The 15,033-nt window shown below is 31.5% G+C and overlaps 1 protein-coding gene and 1 pseudogene across 1 annotated transcript in view; both read right to left on the reverse strand.

The window, feature by feature from the left end:
* Positions 1-8,814: 8,814 nt before the first annotated feature.
* Positions 8,815-10,039, reverse strand: LOC9321715 (annotated as a pseudogene).
* Positions 10,040-12,033: 1,994 nt separating this feature from the next.
* The window catches only part of LOC9321716 (leucine-rich repeat extensin-like protein 4), an 11,026-nt gene continuing 8,026 nt past the window's right edge, over positions 12,034-15,033 (reverse strand). The window contains exon 2 of the mRNA XM_021032063.1: positions 12,034-12,132. Coding sequence (XP_020887722.1) covers positions 12,034-12,132 — 99 coding nt within the window. The remainder of the gene's footprint in view (positions 12,133-15,033) is intronic.

The following is a 15,033-nucleotide window of genomic DNA, read 5'->3' on the forward strand; positions in this document are numbered from 1 at the left end:
TAACTTTCTTAATTAACTCAAAATAATCTACGTTTTAGATGCTACTCATTTATGATATTTTGATTTTTGATTTTTGATCTAACAGAATTATATGCAATCTTATTTTATGGTTGTTAACATAAATTCACTTATTGTTCAAACAATATTAATTTTTAAAATATTATTACTTTCTGTTTTCATATCTTAAAAAACAATATCCATAATTTAGTATTATATAAAAATAAAATATATTTATTCTAATATTATATATAGGGACTGACAAAAAATTTAATATTTTTCACTTACTCTATAATATATCAAAACTTGATTTTAAAATATATAATATATAAAATTTTGTAAGAAAATTTAGCAAGTGCTGTAGCACGAGTCCTGATCTAGTCCAATTTAATTTTTGAAAACATACATGAAAGAGGTATCAATCTATATAAAAGCTTTGATGCCCACGTACATATATTTCTATATTTCTTGGTAAAAAGAAAGTATATATTTTATTTTATAAATTAGATATTCACATAAAAAAAAAACAGTCACAAAAATATCGATTTGGAGAACCTCGATCACCCTTTCTTTCTTTAGTTGCGACTTGTTGGTTTATTGATGGATGTAAGATATCACTTCGAAGGATTTTGTGGTGGTGTTAACCCGCCAGGGTTCATAAATGATATCCATGAAGATGGATTTACAATCACTGTACATGTTGGATATCAGATGGTTGTCAATCCAGTTCATTTTCCAGTAGTCAAGTGTATAATAATGACGTGAACGCTCAGGGTCATGTTCATGTCATTGAAGTAAACGCCCAAGCTCATGTAAATGTGGTTGTATAGACATATCTCACAGAGCAAATTGTACTAGCCTCAGAGCATCTGGTGCTATACCAACATGAGGCTTTGTATCTCTTGAATAACGACACAATCCCAATGCGTGCAGAAATTGAACCTACCCCAATTAATGGTATATTCATTTACCCAATTGGATTCATGAGGCGACGAGACGGACACAATTATACGATATGCCACAAATACTTGATTGAAGCGATTGGTGATAATAACGACCAAGTGATGTACTGGCACTCCCATCTTGTGCATCATCTTGGTGGGATTATAACAGTCCACCGCTACTACATGAATATTGATAATCCTGAAAAATTTTTGATTCATTATATACATGGAGGACCATTTTCAGAAGATGGTGAACTACAAATCCCATTGCAGCCACAAGCTTGAGTATGGGGGTTTTATCTATTATTGATTTCTTTTTTTTGCTACTTGAGTAGGATCCGAAAATATGGTTCTTTTATACCATATGAACTTTGTGTTTGTAAAATGTTCTGACTATTACTGCTACATTGATATAATTTTTCAAGACGAAAAAAAATAAGACATTCACATAAAAAAATTCCTTATGAAATTTTGTGTTATATAATAATTAAATGAAATGTAAAATCGTCCAAAATTAAGTTTTGTCATATCAATGCCATTTTTAATTAATTTATTTTCTATGCATCGCCCAAAATTTTTGAAATAATAGCAAAATAAACTTCAATAGGAACAATCTAACACTTGGTGAATTCTGCTTCACAATGAAAGGAAGAGCCGACATCGAAGGATCAAAAAGCAATATCGCTATGAACGCTTGGCTGAAGCAATTTTTATCAACCTCCGCATGCTCATGGTGGAATAAGATGTCAAATATATGGCTTTTGAAAGCTAGATGACCTATGGCTACACAATTCGAAGAACGCTTGGCTGAAGCAATTCTTATTAATAAACGATGAATTATTTTTTATCTTGTTAAAAAAAGTAAGATTATTGTTAAGTGGGTCGTCTTTTAAGTGACAAAGATTAATATAAATATCAATAAAAATAGAGAATAATTAACAAAGATACAATGTTTTATAAACCTAATTTAGAAGAAATTATTAAAAATAATCTTTAAATTTTTTTAAATGCCTCATAAGAATTTCATCCAAAACAAAAAGCTCACATTATCTTCTTTTTTTTTTTTTTTTAGCTCACATAAATTCATTGATTAAAGAAGAATATATTCTTGTTCAAGAATGGATAGAGACAAACTAATAAAATTAACTGGTGGAGGTCAACGAATCAACATTTCAAAAGTTGCAAAAAAAGATGTCCGATCCATACAAATGATAAAAATAGAACTCGAAAAATATGAAATCTCAAGGAGCAGACAAGAAAGGTTAATGGTGTTGTTGTGGGTGCTTTTCTTTCTACCACACTTAAGAAGATGGATCATTATGCATCACCCACTTGTTCTTCGTTTTTCTTGTTATTTTATCAATTAATTTATTTTTTATTTTTATTTTTTGAATATTTAGAATTTATTTTCACTTGTTTCTTCTTCTACGCCAGCAGCTTTTTATTTTAGATTCAACAAAATTGCGTAATGCAAAAAATATAAGTTTCAGCATGCATTGGCGTCCACGTGAGTCCTTCTCAAGTCTCAACGACAAGGTTCTTCTTGAACGGTCCATACTAAACACATAAATTTTTTTTTTTTTGAAAGAAAAAAGAATAAACACATAAATTCATTGATTAAAGAAGAATATATTCTTGTTCAAGAATGGATAGATATCGTGGATGACTTACAATTTTAAATTTTAACCCCACCAAAAATAAACTTTTTTTGTGTGAACAATGTAGGTTCTGTTGTTGACACATCGAATCTTCATCTACTGGTGGAGAAATATCATAATTTTGTTTTCTTTAAAAGAGAGATAAACCTTTTGTGGAGTTTTTGCACCAGTGAAGCAAAATAAAAAGTGGATACGGATACATAATGGCTTCATATGACTCGCATGAGAAGTGGTATACTCAACAAACTCATGGTTGGGGTGAATGAAGGCCAAAAAAAAAAAAAAAAAAAGTAAACTCAGACACAAACACAAATAAGAAGCACGCGAATCTTTGTTGCCTTTTGACTATGTATTAGTAATTCTCTTTGAGTTTTCCCCACCAAATAGTGCTTGAGCTTCTAAACAAACTCACCATCATAACCTTTTGCACGTTCCATCACTATTCACTTGTAGGGTTTTCAGTTGTTTTTCTTGTTAATAAACAATGAATGAAGCAATATCTGGATCAGCATCCGCATCCGTTTCCATTATATGTCTAATGATGTGCACTTCTATATATATAATCATATGAACATATATATACAATTATATGTCTAATGGTGATTTTTCTAATAGTCAAGATTTGAGTTAGTGCATCTTTTAAACTCTAAACCTTAGTTTAAGGGTGTTTCTAAAATTCAAGATTTGAGTTAATTAGTCTGGTCAATAAAATCAGACGACACAATTTTGTGTAAGAAAGAGCAGTTGATTGGATTATCATGCGGGACAGATGCGTTATTTTTCGAAGTTGTCTTGCTCAACTAATAAACACACACAACAAGTTTCTTTAATTACTTTGGGTATATGTTACGGAGAATAGATCAAGTTTCTTTGAAAGAATGAAAATCTGATAAAAGTTCATATAATATAAGATCAGTAATTCAGACTATTCAGTGCTTCATTCCAAGCCAATTTATTGGGTCTGTTAACTATGGGCCAATGGTCCATTTAAGCATAATTGACCAAATCTAAATTGGGCCTAATTTGATCAATACTAGACTTTCTTTGGGAATAGAAGAAAATCATACCATCTTCTTAATCTTATATATTCTTCTAGTAGATAGATTCTATGGGATAAATGTTTGGATACTAATATGAAAATTTTCGAATATTGTAACATAAAAAATTAGAGACTATATTTGATGAATAGAAAACAGCTTACGAAATCAAAAAATGATTTTTAGCCGAACAAACCCTAAACGTTTTGTGTTGGGCCATATTTAATATTTCATTAAATGGGTCATTATAATGTGAACAAGGTTTAGTTTGGGCTTATTCAAACTAAATGGAATTTTTTTCCAACTAAATTGATTCCATGAGTTTATGACATAGAAAGGTTTCACTTTTCAGCATAAGTAAAATGACTCGTGTGTTTTACATGAAAGAGTTTGAAATAAGGCAGTTCATCTCTTTGTTCTTATATGTCGATGAATTCATTAAAGCCAGAAGCAAGTCTGAAATCAAGTGTCTAAAGGAGATGCTAATTGTTAAGCCAAGAATTTAAGATGAAAGATCTAGGGCCAACGAAAAGGATACTTGGATATCGAAAATGATCGTCTTAAAAGAATGTTAACACTCTCTCAAGAGAACTAATTTGAGAAGGTACATAGAACATTTGGAGTGTCAAATTTAAAAGGTGGTTAAGACTCCATTTGGATCTCATTTGAAATTTTCTTCAACCACATTGGATCATACGCATGAAGCCACAACGAAGAGAATGGAGTCTTGAAGACATACTGCGATATATGCAATGGTTGGCTCTTGCCATGCCATTCTTACTTTAGTGTTGTTCCCGTGACATACTATATTGATTTCATAGGTACATTGATACATTAATGTTATGCCCATAACTAAGTACCAAACACATGTGGTAGGAGTTAAAACGTAATTTGTCCAACTTTTAGTCATTTATTGAATTAAGTCTTAAATACGAATCACTTTACAATCACGCATGTAAGATTCACAATTATTTTTTGAAGAACTAAAAGCTTCTGGACTAGAGCATTTTATATGGTCTCTTTCCAGATGTCATTTGAACCAGCGAATAGAAGATTCACAATTACTAATCTATACTAGTATAATCGCAGCACTTTTTGTGATGGGTGGGTAAAAAAGCTTTCGGGTATATCGGATATCCGACCCATTTTAAAAATTTCTTCACAAAAAATTTGTTGGGTCGGGTTATATTTAACCCAACTCATACACCGGATATTCCATATTTAATAATTTAGATTTTTAGAAGATTTGATTAAGATTTATAATTATGATTCTCCTATCATCTTTGTTTGATTTGTTTTTAACTGTTTTCAATCATCATATAATACATAAAGTAAAAAAAAAAAATCAATTTTTTTTCTGCATATACTGTGATTCGAAATTTTAAAAACGGACATATATTATCCAATTGACGAAAATGTGTGTTCAACGTTCTACATCGATTAAAATATTTAGACAATGATTCAGAATCATATCATAAATAAGAACATTAATAAAATAAATGAGTTTTTTGGCGGGATGGGTTTGGCGGGACGGGTTTTTGAATCAACAATAATAAAAAGATTAAAATATCATTAATCCGCCGCTTCAATACGGATTTAATCCTTATTTTTTTAATACAAATCACAGGACGGGTTAAGAAATTACGGAACGGGTTATATTTCGGAAATGATTTATATGGCGGACGAATTTGAATCAATATTTATATACCGCTTTAATACGGGTTAAATCCTCAGTTTATTAATAATTATCTCGTGGACTCGTGGTATACCGTTACTTAATAACAATTGTAAACTATAATATAAATAAATATGTTATAAGGAGATACAATTTACAAAATATTTTTATACTAACTTTAAAATTAAATCATCCCGCGGTGTACCGTGGGTTAAAATCTAGTAATTGTTTAAATTTATAATTATTTTTAGTAGGAACCGTTTGAAAAAACTAATAAAAATTAAAAAAAATAAGAAACTTGAATTATTTTAGGTGAACGAAATATAAAACCATAGAAGAATATATATTATAAGATCTGGGAAGCATAATTACATATTTAATTCTCTCTCTTCTGTAGTTTTGGAAAATTACCAAATCACCCCTATCACCTCTATATCTAACAAAATAAGAGTTTAGCGAAACAAAATCTGAGCATTAAATGCTTGCGATATTTCTGTGGCAAAGATAACGAAAGATTGCGCCGACCCATCCAGTTAATATTTAATTATTAGTCAATAATTAAGTACATAAAAATTGATATAATCATATACAACAACCAACTATGAAGGTAATAATATAGTTATCCAACATTCAGAAATGTTACCTAGTAAATATATTAAGTAGCTGATAAGATCAATTGAAAAAATGATAGTACTATGAAAAGATTAAGTTAACAAGTTATCTGGGTGTTATTAATACACGAGACTAATCACATATACAATAACAATTCTATAATAGAGTAAGAGGGGCACCTAAACTGGGTTAATACTATTAATCACAATGTTAAGGTAAGAATGTTATTAGCGTAAAAAAAAATAGTTATTGATTGTCAGTATTAGTTACCGAATATTATAAATAGAAAAAATAATATGACATATGGACCAAATGAAGTTGTAATAGTAATATGTTAGCACGATACCAGTTGTTTTACGGAAAATGTATATAGTTATTGGCATAATACATTAGTTATCGAATAAGGTAAGTAATGTAAAATTGATAAATCATATACACCAACCATCTTAAATGTAACATGAAGCTGGTAAGATTAATGGATTAAGTGATACTATGTATAGAACAAGTTATTGGATGGGTAATTAATATAGGAGACAAAATAAACAAAGTAACAATTATAGCTTGGTAACAAAGTTAACAGGGTAACAATGATAGATGTCTATAAATGAGAACAAGGTAACAATGATAGCATGATAACAAAGATATTAGGGTAACAAAAATAGTAGTGTAGACATGGTTGAAGGGAACAGTTTGTTAGGAAGATCACTGGAAGATTTATCGTAATTAGGAAGATCACTGGCGGACCAAGCGGATTTGTTCGAAAAATCTAACAAATCTCCGAGTGACGAATCTCTGACTAACTGAATTTTGTCCTCATCTAGCGAGTCGGTGATGTCTTTGAAGGTTTTCATCTTATGGTACACATTAACCCTCTCCCCAAGAGGTTGTTTATCTGCAGCAATAAGCCAATGAAGAAGGTCCAGATCTTCCATCTGCGAGAAAAAAAATCAATTAAAACTTAACAAAAGCAAAATGATTGAAAACAAAAGAGAGGGAGTGGTGAAACTTACTCTGACGAACTAACACTTAAGCGGCGACTGAAAAAAAATATATAAGAGAGATGATATATATTCGGAGAAGATGAGAACTTTGTATAATCGTAAATATGATGACTTTTGGTAGAGAAAAATAAAGCGATTGATATAGAGCCTATTAGACACAACTCAACTCTTCGATCGGTTTCACATGATTCATTGCTATTTCCAAAAAAAATCATTTTATTTCCAACGAAATTTCGAAACTGAAATCTTGAGGAAGATAAGATCTCATATCTCAATTCTGACACACACAACATCTGCTCCTTACTATCTCTCTCTTAATAACAAATAGGACTATAGGGTTTAGGGTTTAGAGTTTAGGGTTTAGGGTTTAGGGTTTAGGGTTTAGGGTTTAGGATTTCACTAGTATAGAATATGTGTCAATTAATTATCGATTCTTCTATGGTTACCTTGTATAGATACCCAATTATTTTCTGTCGGGACCAACTAATCAACCTTGCAGTTACAAAAATCAGAGAATAGAGAAAATATAAAATGTAAAATTTCTCATTTAGTAAATAATCTCACCAAGTGACTTGGAAAAAGAATGCTAGAATAATATAAATGTCGTCATTTTATCAGATCAAAGCAGTATGTCTCGAAAGATGCGCAATTCATCCATTTCTCCAAGAGAATGAATGAATTAGATACTATCCAAATCTACTATCCAAATCTTTAACACCAATTTAATACATTCCAATATTATTAGTATAACTTTCTTTTCAAACGTAAAGAAAACGATGGAAACCCAAAAAAGATTGGAAAATGATTAGGGTAGTCGGCAATTGGTCAAGGTCTACTTCACAATAGACACAATTGGATTTTTTTCTAACAAAACATTGAAGACAACGGTAAATTTAACTTATGTTTCTATGTAATTTTAAGAAAACGGTAAATTTATCTACAAATAAGTTAAAAAACCCACATTGTTACTATTTTCCCAAGCCTTAAATATCCTTTTCACCCATTAAAATCCAAGAATACAAAATATGAAAAGGTTACGGGCTTGAAAATACTTGCAAGTTGCAAGTGTAATAAAGAGCATTAAATTCTGCTACATTCTGCTACATTCTGCTACATTCTGCTACATTAGATTCACTTATTTTACACGTTGGAAAACATATAGTAGAAATGTAGAATTCTATTTTGCCTAGTTGAATTCCATTAAGATTTTGGAAGTGATAGGAGAGGTGAGGTAATTCATATGCGAAACAAGAAAAACAGTAGGAACTTGTCAGCCCCACCAGCGAAAATATCATCATTTTGTCGGTCCTCGTTAAACTTAAAATTCATCCACTTAAATCTATATATTTTTTGTAAGTATGAAAGATAATACTGTATGAAAGTACATACGATGAAACTTATATAAGAACCCCTATTCTAAAAATCTCCGCCTAGTTCCGATTACTCCCCGCTTAATCGCTAGGCCCACCCTCTTCGCCTCGATTAATGACTAATCCCCTAAAAAATCAGTAATCCGATTATTTTCCGCCTAATCCGATTATTTTCCGCCTAATCCGATTATTTTCCGCCTAATCTTACATACCCCGATTATTTTTTAGATTGCAAGTATAAAAAAACATTTTATTTTTGTTATTCAATCATTTGAATTGGGAGTTTGTGATGTTTTACATAACTTGTGTTCAAATTTTAATAAAAATCATAAAAATTTGTTTTTACTGTAATTTTGAAAACAATATTGAATTAATATATTTTAAAAATATTTAAATAACCCTAAAACTAATCCCCGATTAATCCCCGATTTTAATCCGATTTTCCGATTAATCGCTAGGCCCATGCCGAACGCCCGACTAGCGCCTAGCGATTTTTCAAACAAGGATAAGAACTAATTCAGTACTTAAAAGTTTTTTGAAAAGTCATAAAATAAAGGGTTTGTTGGGAATATAGTACGTTTGTGAAACATAATTGGAAAAGTAATACAGTTACTATTTACAATTACTTTTTTCCCCAGTTTGTACCTGTTGACTTATTTGTGAGCCCTCTTTTGCCACTCAAAAACTCAATTATTTACGGTTTCATGCCACTCTATATTGTACTTTTGTCGTTTCTTCTTTCTCCGGAGAAACTCATATTATTGTTGCCATTCTTAATCCATAAAAAAAATAACCTTCTCTTTTCTCTCTATCCCAGCATCAGATTCCATCATTCCTTCGATCAATCTCTTCTCAACCAACAACAACCCAACTAAAGCTTTTCTTCTCTCCCTCAGATTCGCCTTCACCATTAGCGGCACCGTCAAAGCATGCTCACGCACTGTCAAAGCATGCTCACAGTTTCAGCATCACACCTATCGAAATCCGCCATGGTCGATTAAAATTCCCGGAGCTCCGGTGGAGATCGCTAGATGTTTCTTTTGTTTCACGAGACAGAGAGCGAAAATCGCTTTGATTCCGATCTGCAAAGCTCGCCGCGATGAAATAAGAATCTTGAGAAGATCGAGAACGCCTTCAAAAATTGAATCGGATCCAGAAATTATCAGTTTTAGATCCATCAATTTCGATCCGGTCAACACCATCTCAATCAACGCGGCGCCGTTAACCTTAATTTCAATCGAAGAATCAAACAACCACCGGGTCATACACCCGACCCGACGCAAGAGCTTCACACTCTGTCTCCGTCATATGCAATAAAACCAAAATCCTCACCAAAATCTCTCTCGCGTTATGACCAGCGATCAAAACGCGATTCTTCTCATCTCTAGCTAATTCTCTCAAACGACAAATGGCGGCGGCGCGTGAGCGAACAGAGGCGTGAGTTCCGGAATTGCGGAGGCTTGACTGAGAAGAGACCTAACGGAGATTGGATCTGCCGGTTGTTTCGGAGTAGGAATACGTTCAACACCGTTAGAGCGATTATCGACACACCATTCTTGGATAAGACGACCGAGAGTGTGGTTAGGGATGAGAGTGAGATTGGAGAGAGCGACCCGTGTGAATGGACAAGGGAGATTGCCCTTACCGATCCATGAGTCGATGTTGGTTCGGTCGTAAGTTTGCTCATAATCCCATGATTTGTTGTGTTCGTAATTAACACTAATGGCACTTATTCCGTTTGCATTTATTCAATTAGCCTATAGGTCACGAACTCTATTTATTTTCTTTTCTTTATTTTCTTTGGGTCTATAATCTTAGAAGTAAAGCTTAAGGCATCTATATTCAAGTATATATGATTTTCGGTTTCAATAAACAAATATCACAAGCAATGAAATATAAACAATATGTTTCATATCTAAATTATTTGTTAACAAAAAATTTGAAATGTATGTTCATTATTTGTCATGTATGCTAATAATTGATAGCTAATTCGATTAAGTGAGGCTTTATGCAAAGTAGAAATTTCAGAACTTTGTGTAATGATCTATCGTAATGAAGTATAATTTTGTGTTAAAAGTGTTTTTTTGGATGAAAGACTATATCCATCATGTTTGTTCTGTATAAAATGTGTAATATGCAATCTTTTGGGTTGGGATTTGCTCCTTTTTGGTTAGAGTAGACATTCATTTGAAATATGTTGGGAGATAAAATTTAGAGAAGTGTCTATTTTTCGGTTTCATATTTGTACACTTAAATATATAATTATATGTGCTCTAACTTCATTCTAGATGTATCCTTTTGTACAGTAGTTTATATCTGTACAGATGTATCCTTCTGTACAGTAGTTTATATCTTTTGGTTGGGATGTAATTCTTTTTGGTTAGGGTAGACATTCATTTGAAATATGTTGGGAGATAAATTTTAGAAATTGTATTGTTGGTGCGCTTGAATTCTAATATATGATATTTTATTAAACTTAAAAGAATGAACTCGTTTTAAACATATGGAAGGAAATATCTGTACAGCCATTCTTCTGTACAATGCTCTACATCTGTACAGTGGTTTATATCTGTACAGTGATTTATATCTGTACAGCCATTCTTCTGTACAGTACTCTACATCTGTACAGTGGTTTATATCTGTACAGCCATTCTTCTGTACAGTGCTCTACATCTGTACATCCATTTTTTATGTACAGTGGTCTATAATATAATTTTTTAAAAAATTATCAAACAAAATGCATACCAAATGATAGAAAAAAAAATATAGATTTTTATGAATCTGATAAATTTTAAAAAAACAAAATTCACTAACGAGCATTTTAATTATGAGACATTGAAGGAATATGAGGTAATAAATAAAAGAAAAGAAAGTAAAAAAAATTCTACCTTCTGTACAGCTGTATCTTTCTGTACAGCTGTATCTTTCTGTACAGATGTATCATCCTGTACAGTGGTTTATATCTGTACAGCCATTTTTCTGTACAATGCTCTATGTCTGTACAGCCATTTTTGTGTACAGTGGTATATAATATAATTTTTAAAAAAATTATCAAACAAAATGCATACCAAATGATAGAGAAAAAAATATAGATTTTTATGAATCTGATAAATTAAAAAAAAAACAAAATTCACTAACGAGCATTTTAATTATGAGACATTGAAGGAATATGAGATAATAAATAAAAGAAAATAAAGTAAAAAAAATTCAGGACCCACGTTTCTCTTTCTTATCCCACTATATTTTTCTCTTAAACACAATCAAGTCCTCTATTGTAATTTCCACCCTCCCTTCCTTACCCCACTATATTTGCTATCTCACATCTCATATTTGCTATCTCACATCTCGTGTATCTCACAAACAAAAGTAAACTGATGATTCTCCAATTTTGAATAGTATCAGTACTACTTTCCATATTAAGTTTAAAAAACGTACTATATTGCAACTTATTCCTAAAATAAACCGTATAAATATTGAATAATTTTAGATTATATTAGAAATAGCAAACGATTATGAAATAAAGTTATATTTTAAAACTAAAATATACCAAAATGTAAGATTTAATAGTCACATTTTGAAGGAAAAAACTAAAAAAGTATTCATCAAAATGACTTGTTCTCTTTTATTTGTTAAATGAATTATCAAATACATCATACTGCCAACAGAATTAAACAGTTTAAAAGATATTTTTCTCTTATGAAAACAAAAGGATCTAAAACATGTTTTCTAGTGGTTAGTGTCATGTTTTCGATGTGTCACCATCTGAATTCAAAAATCCATCACGAATGTTGTTGACAAAACTAGCTACAAACACATTCGCTATAGAATTAACAAAAGCCTGAGTAGTTGGATAATTAAACGATTATATAATCGAACTTCCTATGATGTCTTATAATCGAATGCTAACAAATCATCCTAAAAAAATGATTATTCCAAACACTACCCGCATCCCTCAGATGCAGGACACTTCTTCGCTCAATTATTTTTCTTATCGTTTTCCTTAGATTAATCCTTACATATATATGTCCATTATTGAGTTTATAAGAACTATAAGAATCCATTTGGAATAATATTTCTCACAAAGAGCTACAAGTTTTAGCATAGGACATTTGTTTTCCTGTCAGAACAATTCCGGTTAGACCGGCATTTTGGGCTAATCCAGATATTTCGATCTATACTATAATGGGCCTCTCTTATCACTCAAAAGAGAAAGTCGTGAGTACTCGTGACACAAAAAAATGAAATTATAATATTTTAAAAAAATCAATGTAACTCGTAAAAGTACAATTATATTACAACGAAATATATTTTTAAAATGTAAATAATATGAAAAAAGGTAAAGGAAATGACGCATGAAATCGTTGAATTGACGAATACAAATATTTCTCTTTTGTCGGCAGAAATTCTACCGTCTCTCTATTTTTTTTTTTTTCTTTTAAATATCACAATTTCAATTTTCAAGACAGCAAAAAAGGTTAATATATAAAAAAAAAGAGAAAATGGTAAAATGAGACCCACAAATTAAGGATTCAAACCGCTCAAACAAGCCTGAATTATATAATTATTTTCAAGTTCAATAAGTCAATAGCACTTTTCTAAAAAAATCTTTGCGCTAATCAAGGCTTTTATTCCTCACTTCTTCTGTTATTACTAATTAGTATATTGGTTAGGAGTTAATCATGGATGCAACATGTTAAAATTTAAAACAATGTTACCTAGTGTAAATTTTTAATAACAGTTATTGTACTCGGTCACTTTTCTGTTATTTTTTAATTCGTTATTTTAAAATTGATTTTTTACTTGAATCCAAAATAGGTCTATTTCCTTCCCACGTGAAGCTCACCATTTATTAATGAGTAATTACACTACATACCCTAAGACTGAGAAGTATTTAAGTCAATGGAGAAGTGGCAAACCTGTAAATAAATGATCAACTGAAAACATGATAAAAAAACTAAAATACCCCTAAAATCAAACACTTCATTCTTTCTTCCTTCCTTCTTTGTTTCTCTTTACTTTTATTATTTATTTTTTTCTTTTTCTTTTTTCTTTACTTTATGATAACCCCAAACAAATGATTCTTCTTAATTGTGAAACTGATTGCATCTAAAATTACGATATTTTGAATTCATTAAACTCGTCGCATTTTTCTGATTAAAATGAACTCAATAAACCTTAAAAAAATTTCGATATAGAGACGTCGTATGTTTGGGTGTCGTTCGTTATTATTGAGCTTCTGTTAGAGATGATTTGAGACACCGTCAACCGACGACGCTAAGAACAAATAACGTTTTTCACTACAGCTACTGGGATTATTGTGGGTTATGCTTATTTCTTGATGACTTCAAGAGACCCAACATATCAAGATTTCATGAAAAGGTTGTTTCTTTCTAGGCAGAGGAAGTTGTTTAAGAGTCATAAGTTTGATGTTAAGATGTTTAAGGAACTTGAGAATAAGTGGAAGATAATGTCTTGAATCGTGTTGGTGTTGATCTTGATTTGGAGGAATCTTTGCATAGTCGTCATAGAGATTGATTGGTTTTTTATGATCCAACATCAGTTTCTGGTTTTTCTAACCATTCTCTTTTTGATTATATATCATGATATATAGTGATATATCGGGAAATATACATGTGTCTTATTCCAGGAGTAAGTTCGTCCGATTTTTTCAAAACTAAAGATTTCTCTCTCTTGTTTTGCAAAGAATAAAAATTGTATGTACAAGCTAATTATTTCTCAAATAATTAGCATACAGCTAATTGACTCTTTATTAATTCAGTATATATATAGTCAATCAAATATCTTTATTAAAGTTGAGGAATATGTAGTTTTTTTTTTTTTTTTTTTTTTTTTTGAATATGTAGTTTTTGAACACAAAAATATGTATTTTCTTCTTCTCTTCTTCGCACTATTGACAAACTATGAATGTTATTGTTTATGGCTCAAATCGGTAGATGGTGAAAGCAAAGAAGGAACAAAAAAAAATGTAACAGCCTAAAGATCTTTCTAATAGATCAAACACAAACCCCAAAGAGAAAAATGTGGTCGAGTTTTCACTACGAAATTAGGAACTCTGAATTAAAAATAGAACACAAAAATAAAAATAAAATTAATCGAAAAAAAGACACAAATGAAGAAAAACATTAGAGCAGAAGATGTTGCTCCCGATTTTATCATCCTCTATACAAACATTTTTTTTCCTGGAAACTCTAATAATCTCTTTTTTTTTTCTTCTCTCTTATTTTCATCGAATAAATCTTCTAGACAATCTTGATCACGCTTAAATCTTTTTGATCTCTGTAAATAATCTATGGACGAAGTCTGGTTTCTGAATTTTCAATCTTTTTAAAGTAATGGAAACGACATCGTTTTGATATTTGGGGGTTTACCTCTGAAAGAATCAATAGAAGGGTGGTGGTGGAGGAGATGCATAGGATACTCCGATAACCGGCGGTAATGGCCCTTCAAATTCAGGTGATGGAGGTGGAGGAGAACTGTGATGGACTGGCGGTGGCGGTGGCGGTGGCGGTGGGGAACTGTAATGGATTGATGGTGGCGGTGGAGAACTGTAATGGACGGATGGTGGCGGCGGAGAGCTGTAATGGATTGCCGGTGGAGGAGGAGGTGAGTATTCTATGCAAGGAGGAGGTGGAGGTGGTTCGATACAAGGAGGTGGGGGAGGAGGGGAATAATGTGGAGGCGGTGGTGAGTGATGCGGTGGAGGTGGGGATGAGTATAT

This window comes from Arabidopsis lyrata (genome assembly GCF_000004255.2).
Source record: "Arabidopsis lyrata subsp. lyrata unplaced genomic scaffold ARALYscaffold_3, whole genome shotgun sequence".
Taxonomy (NCBI): Eukaryota; Viridiplantae; Streptophyta; class Magnoliopsida; order Brassicales; family Brassicaceae; genus Arabidopsis; species Arabidopsis lyrata.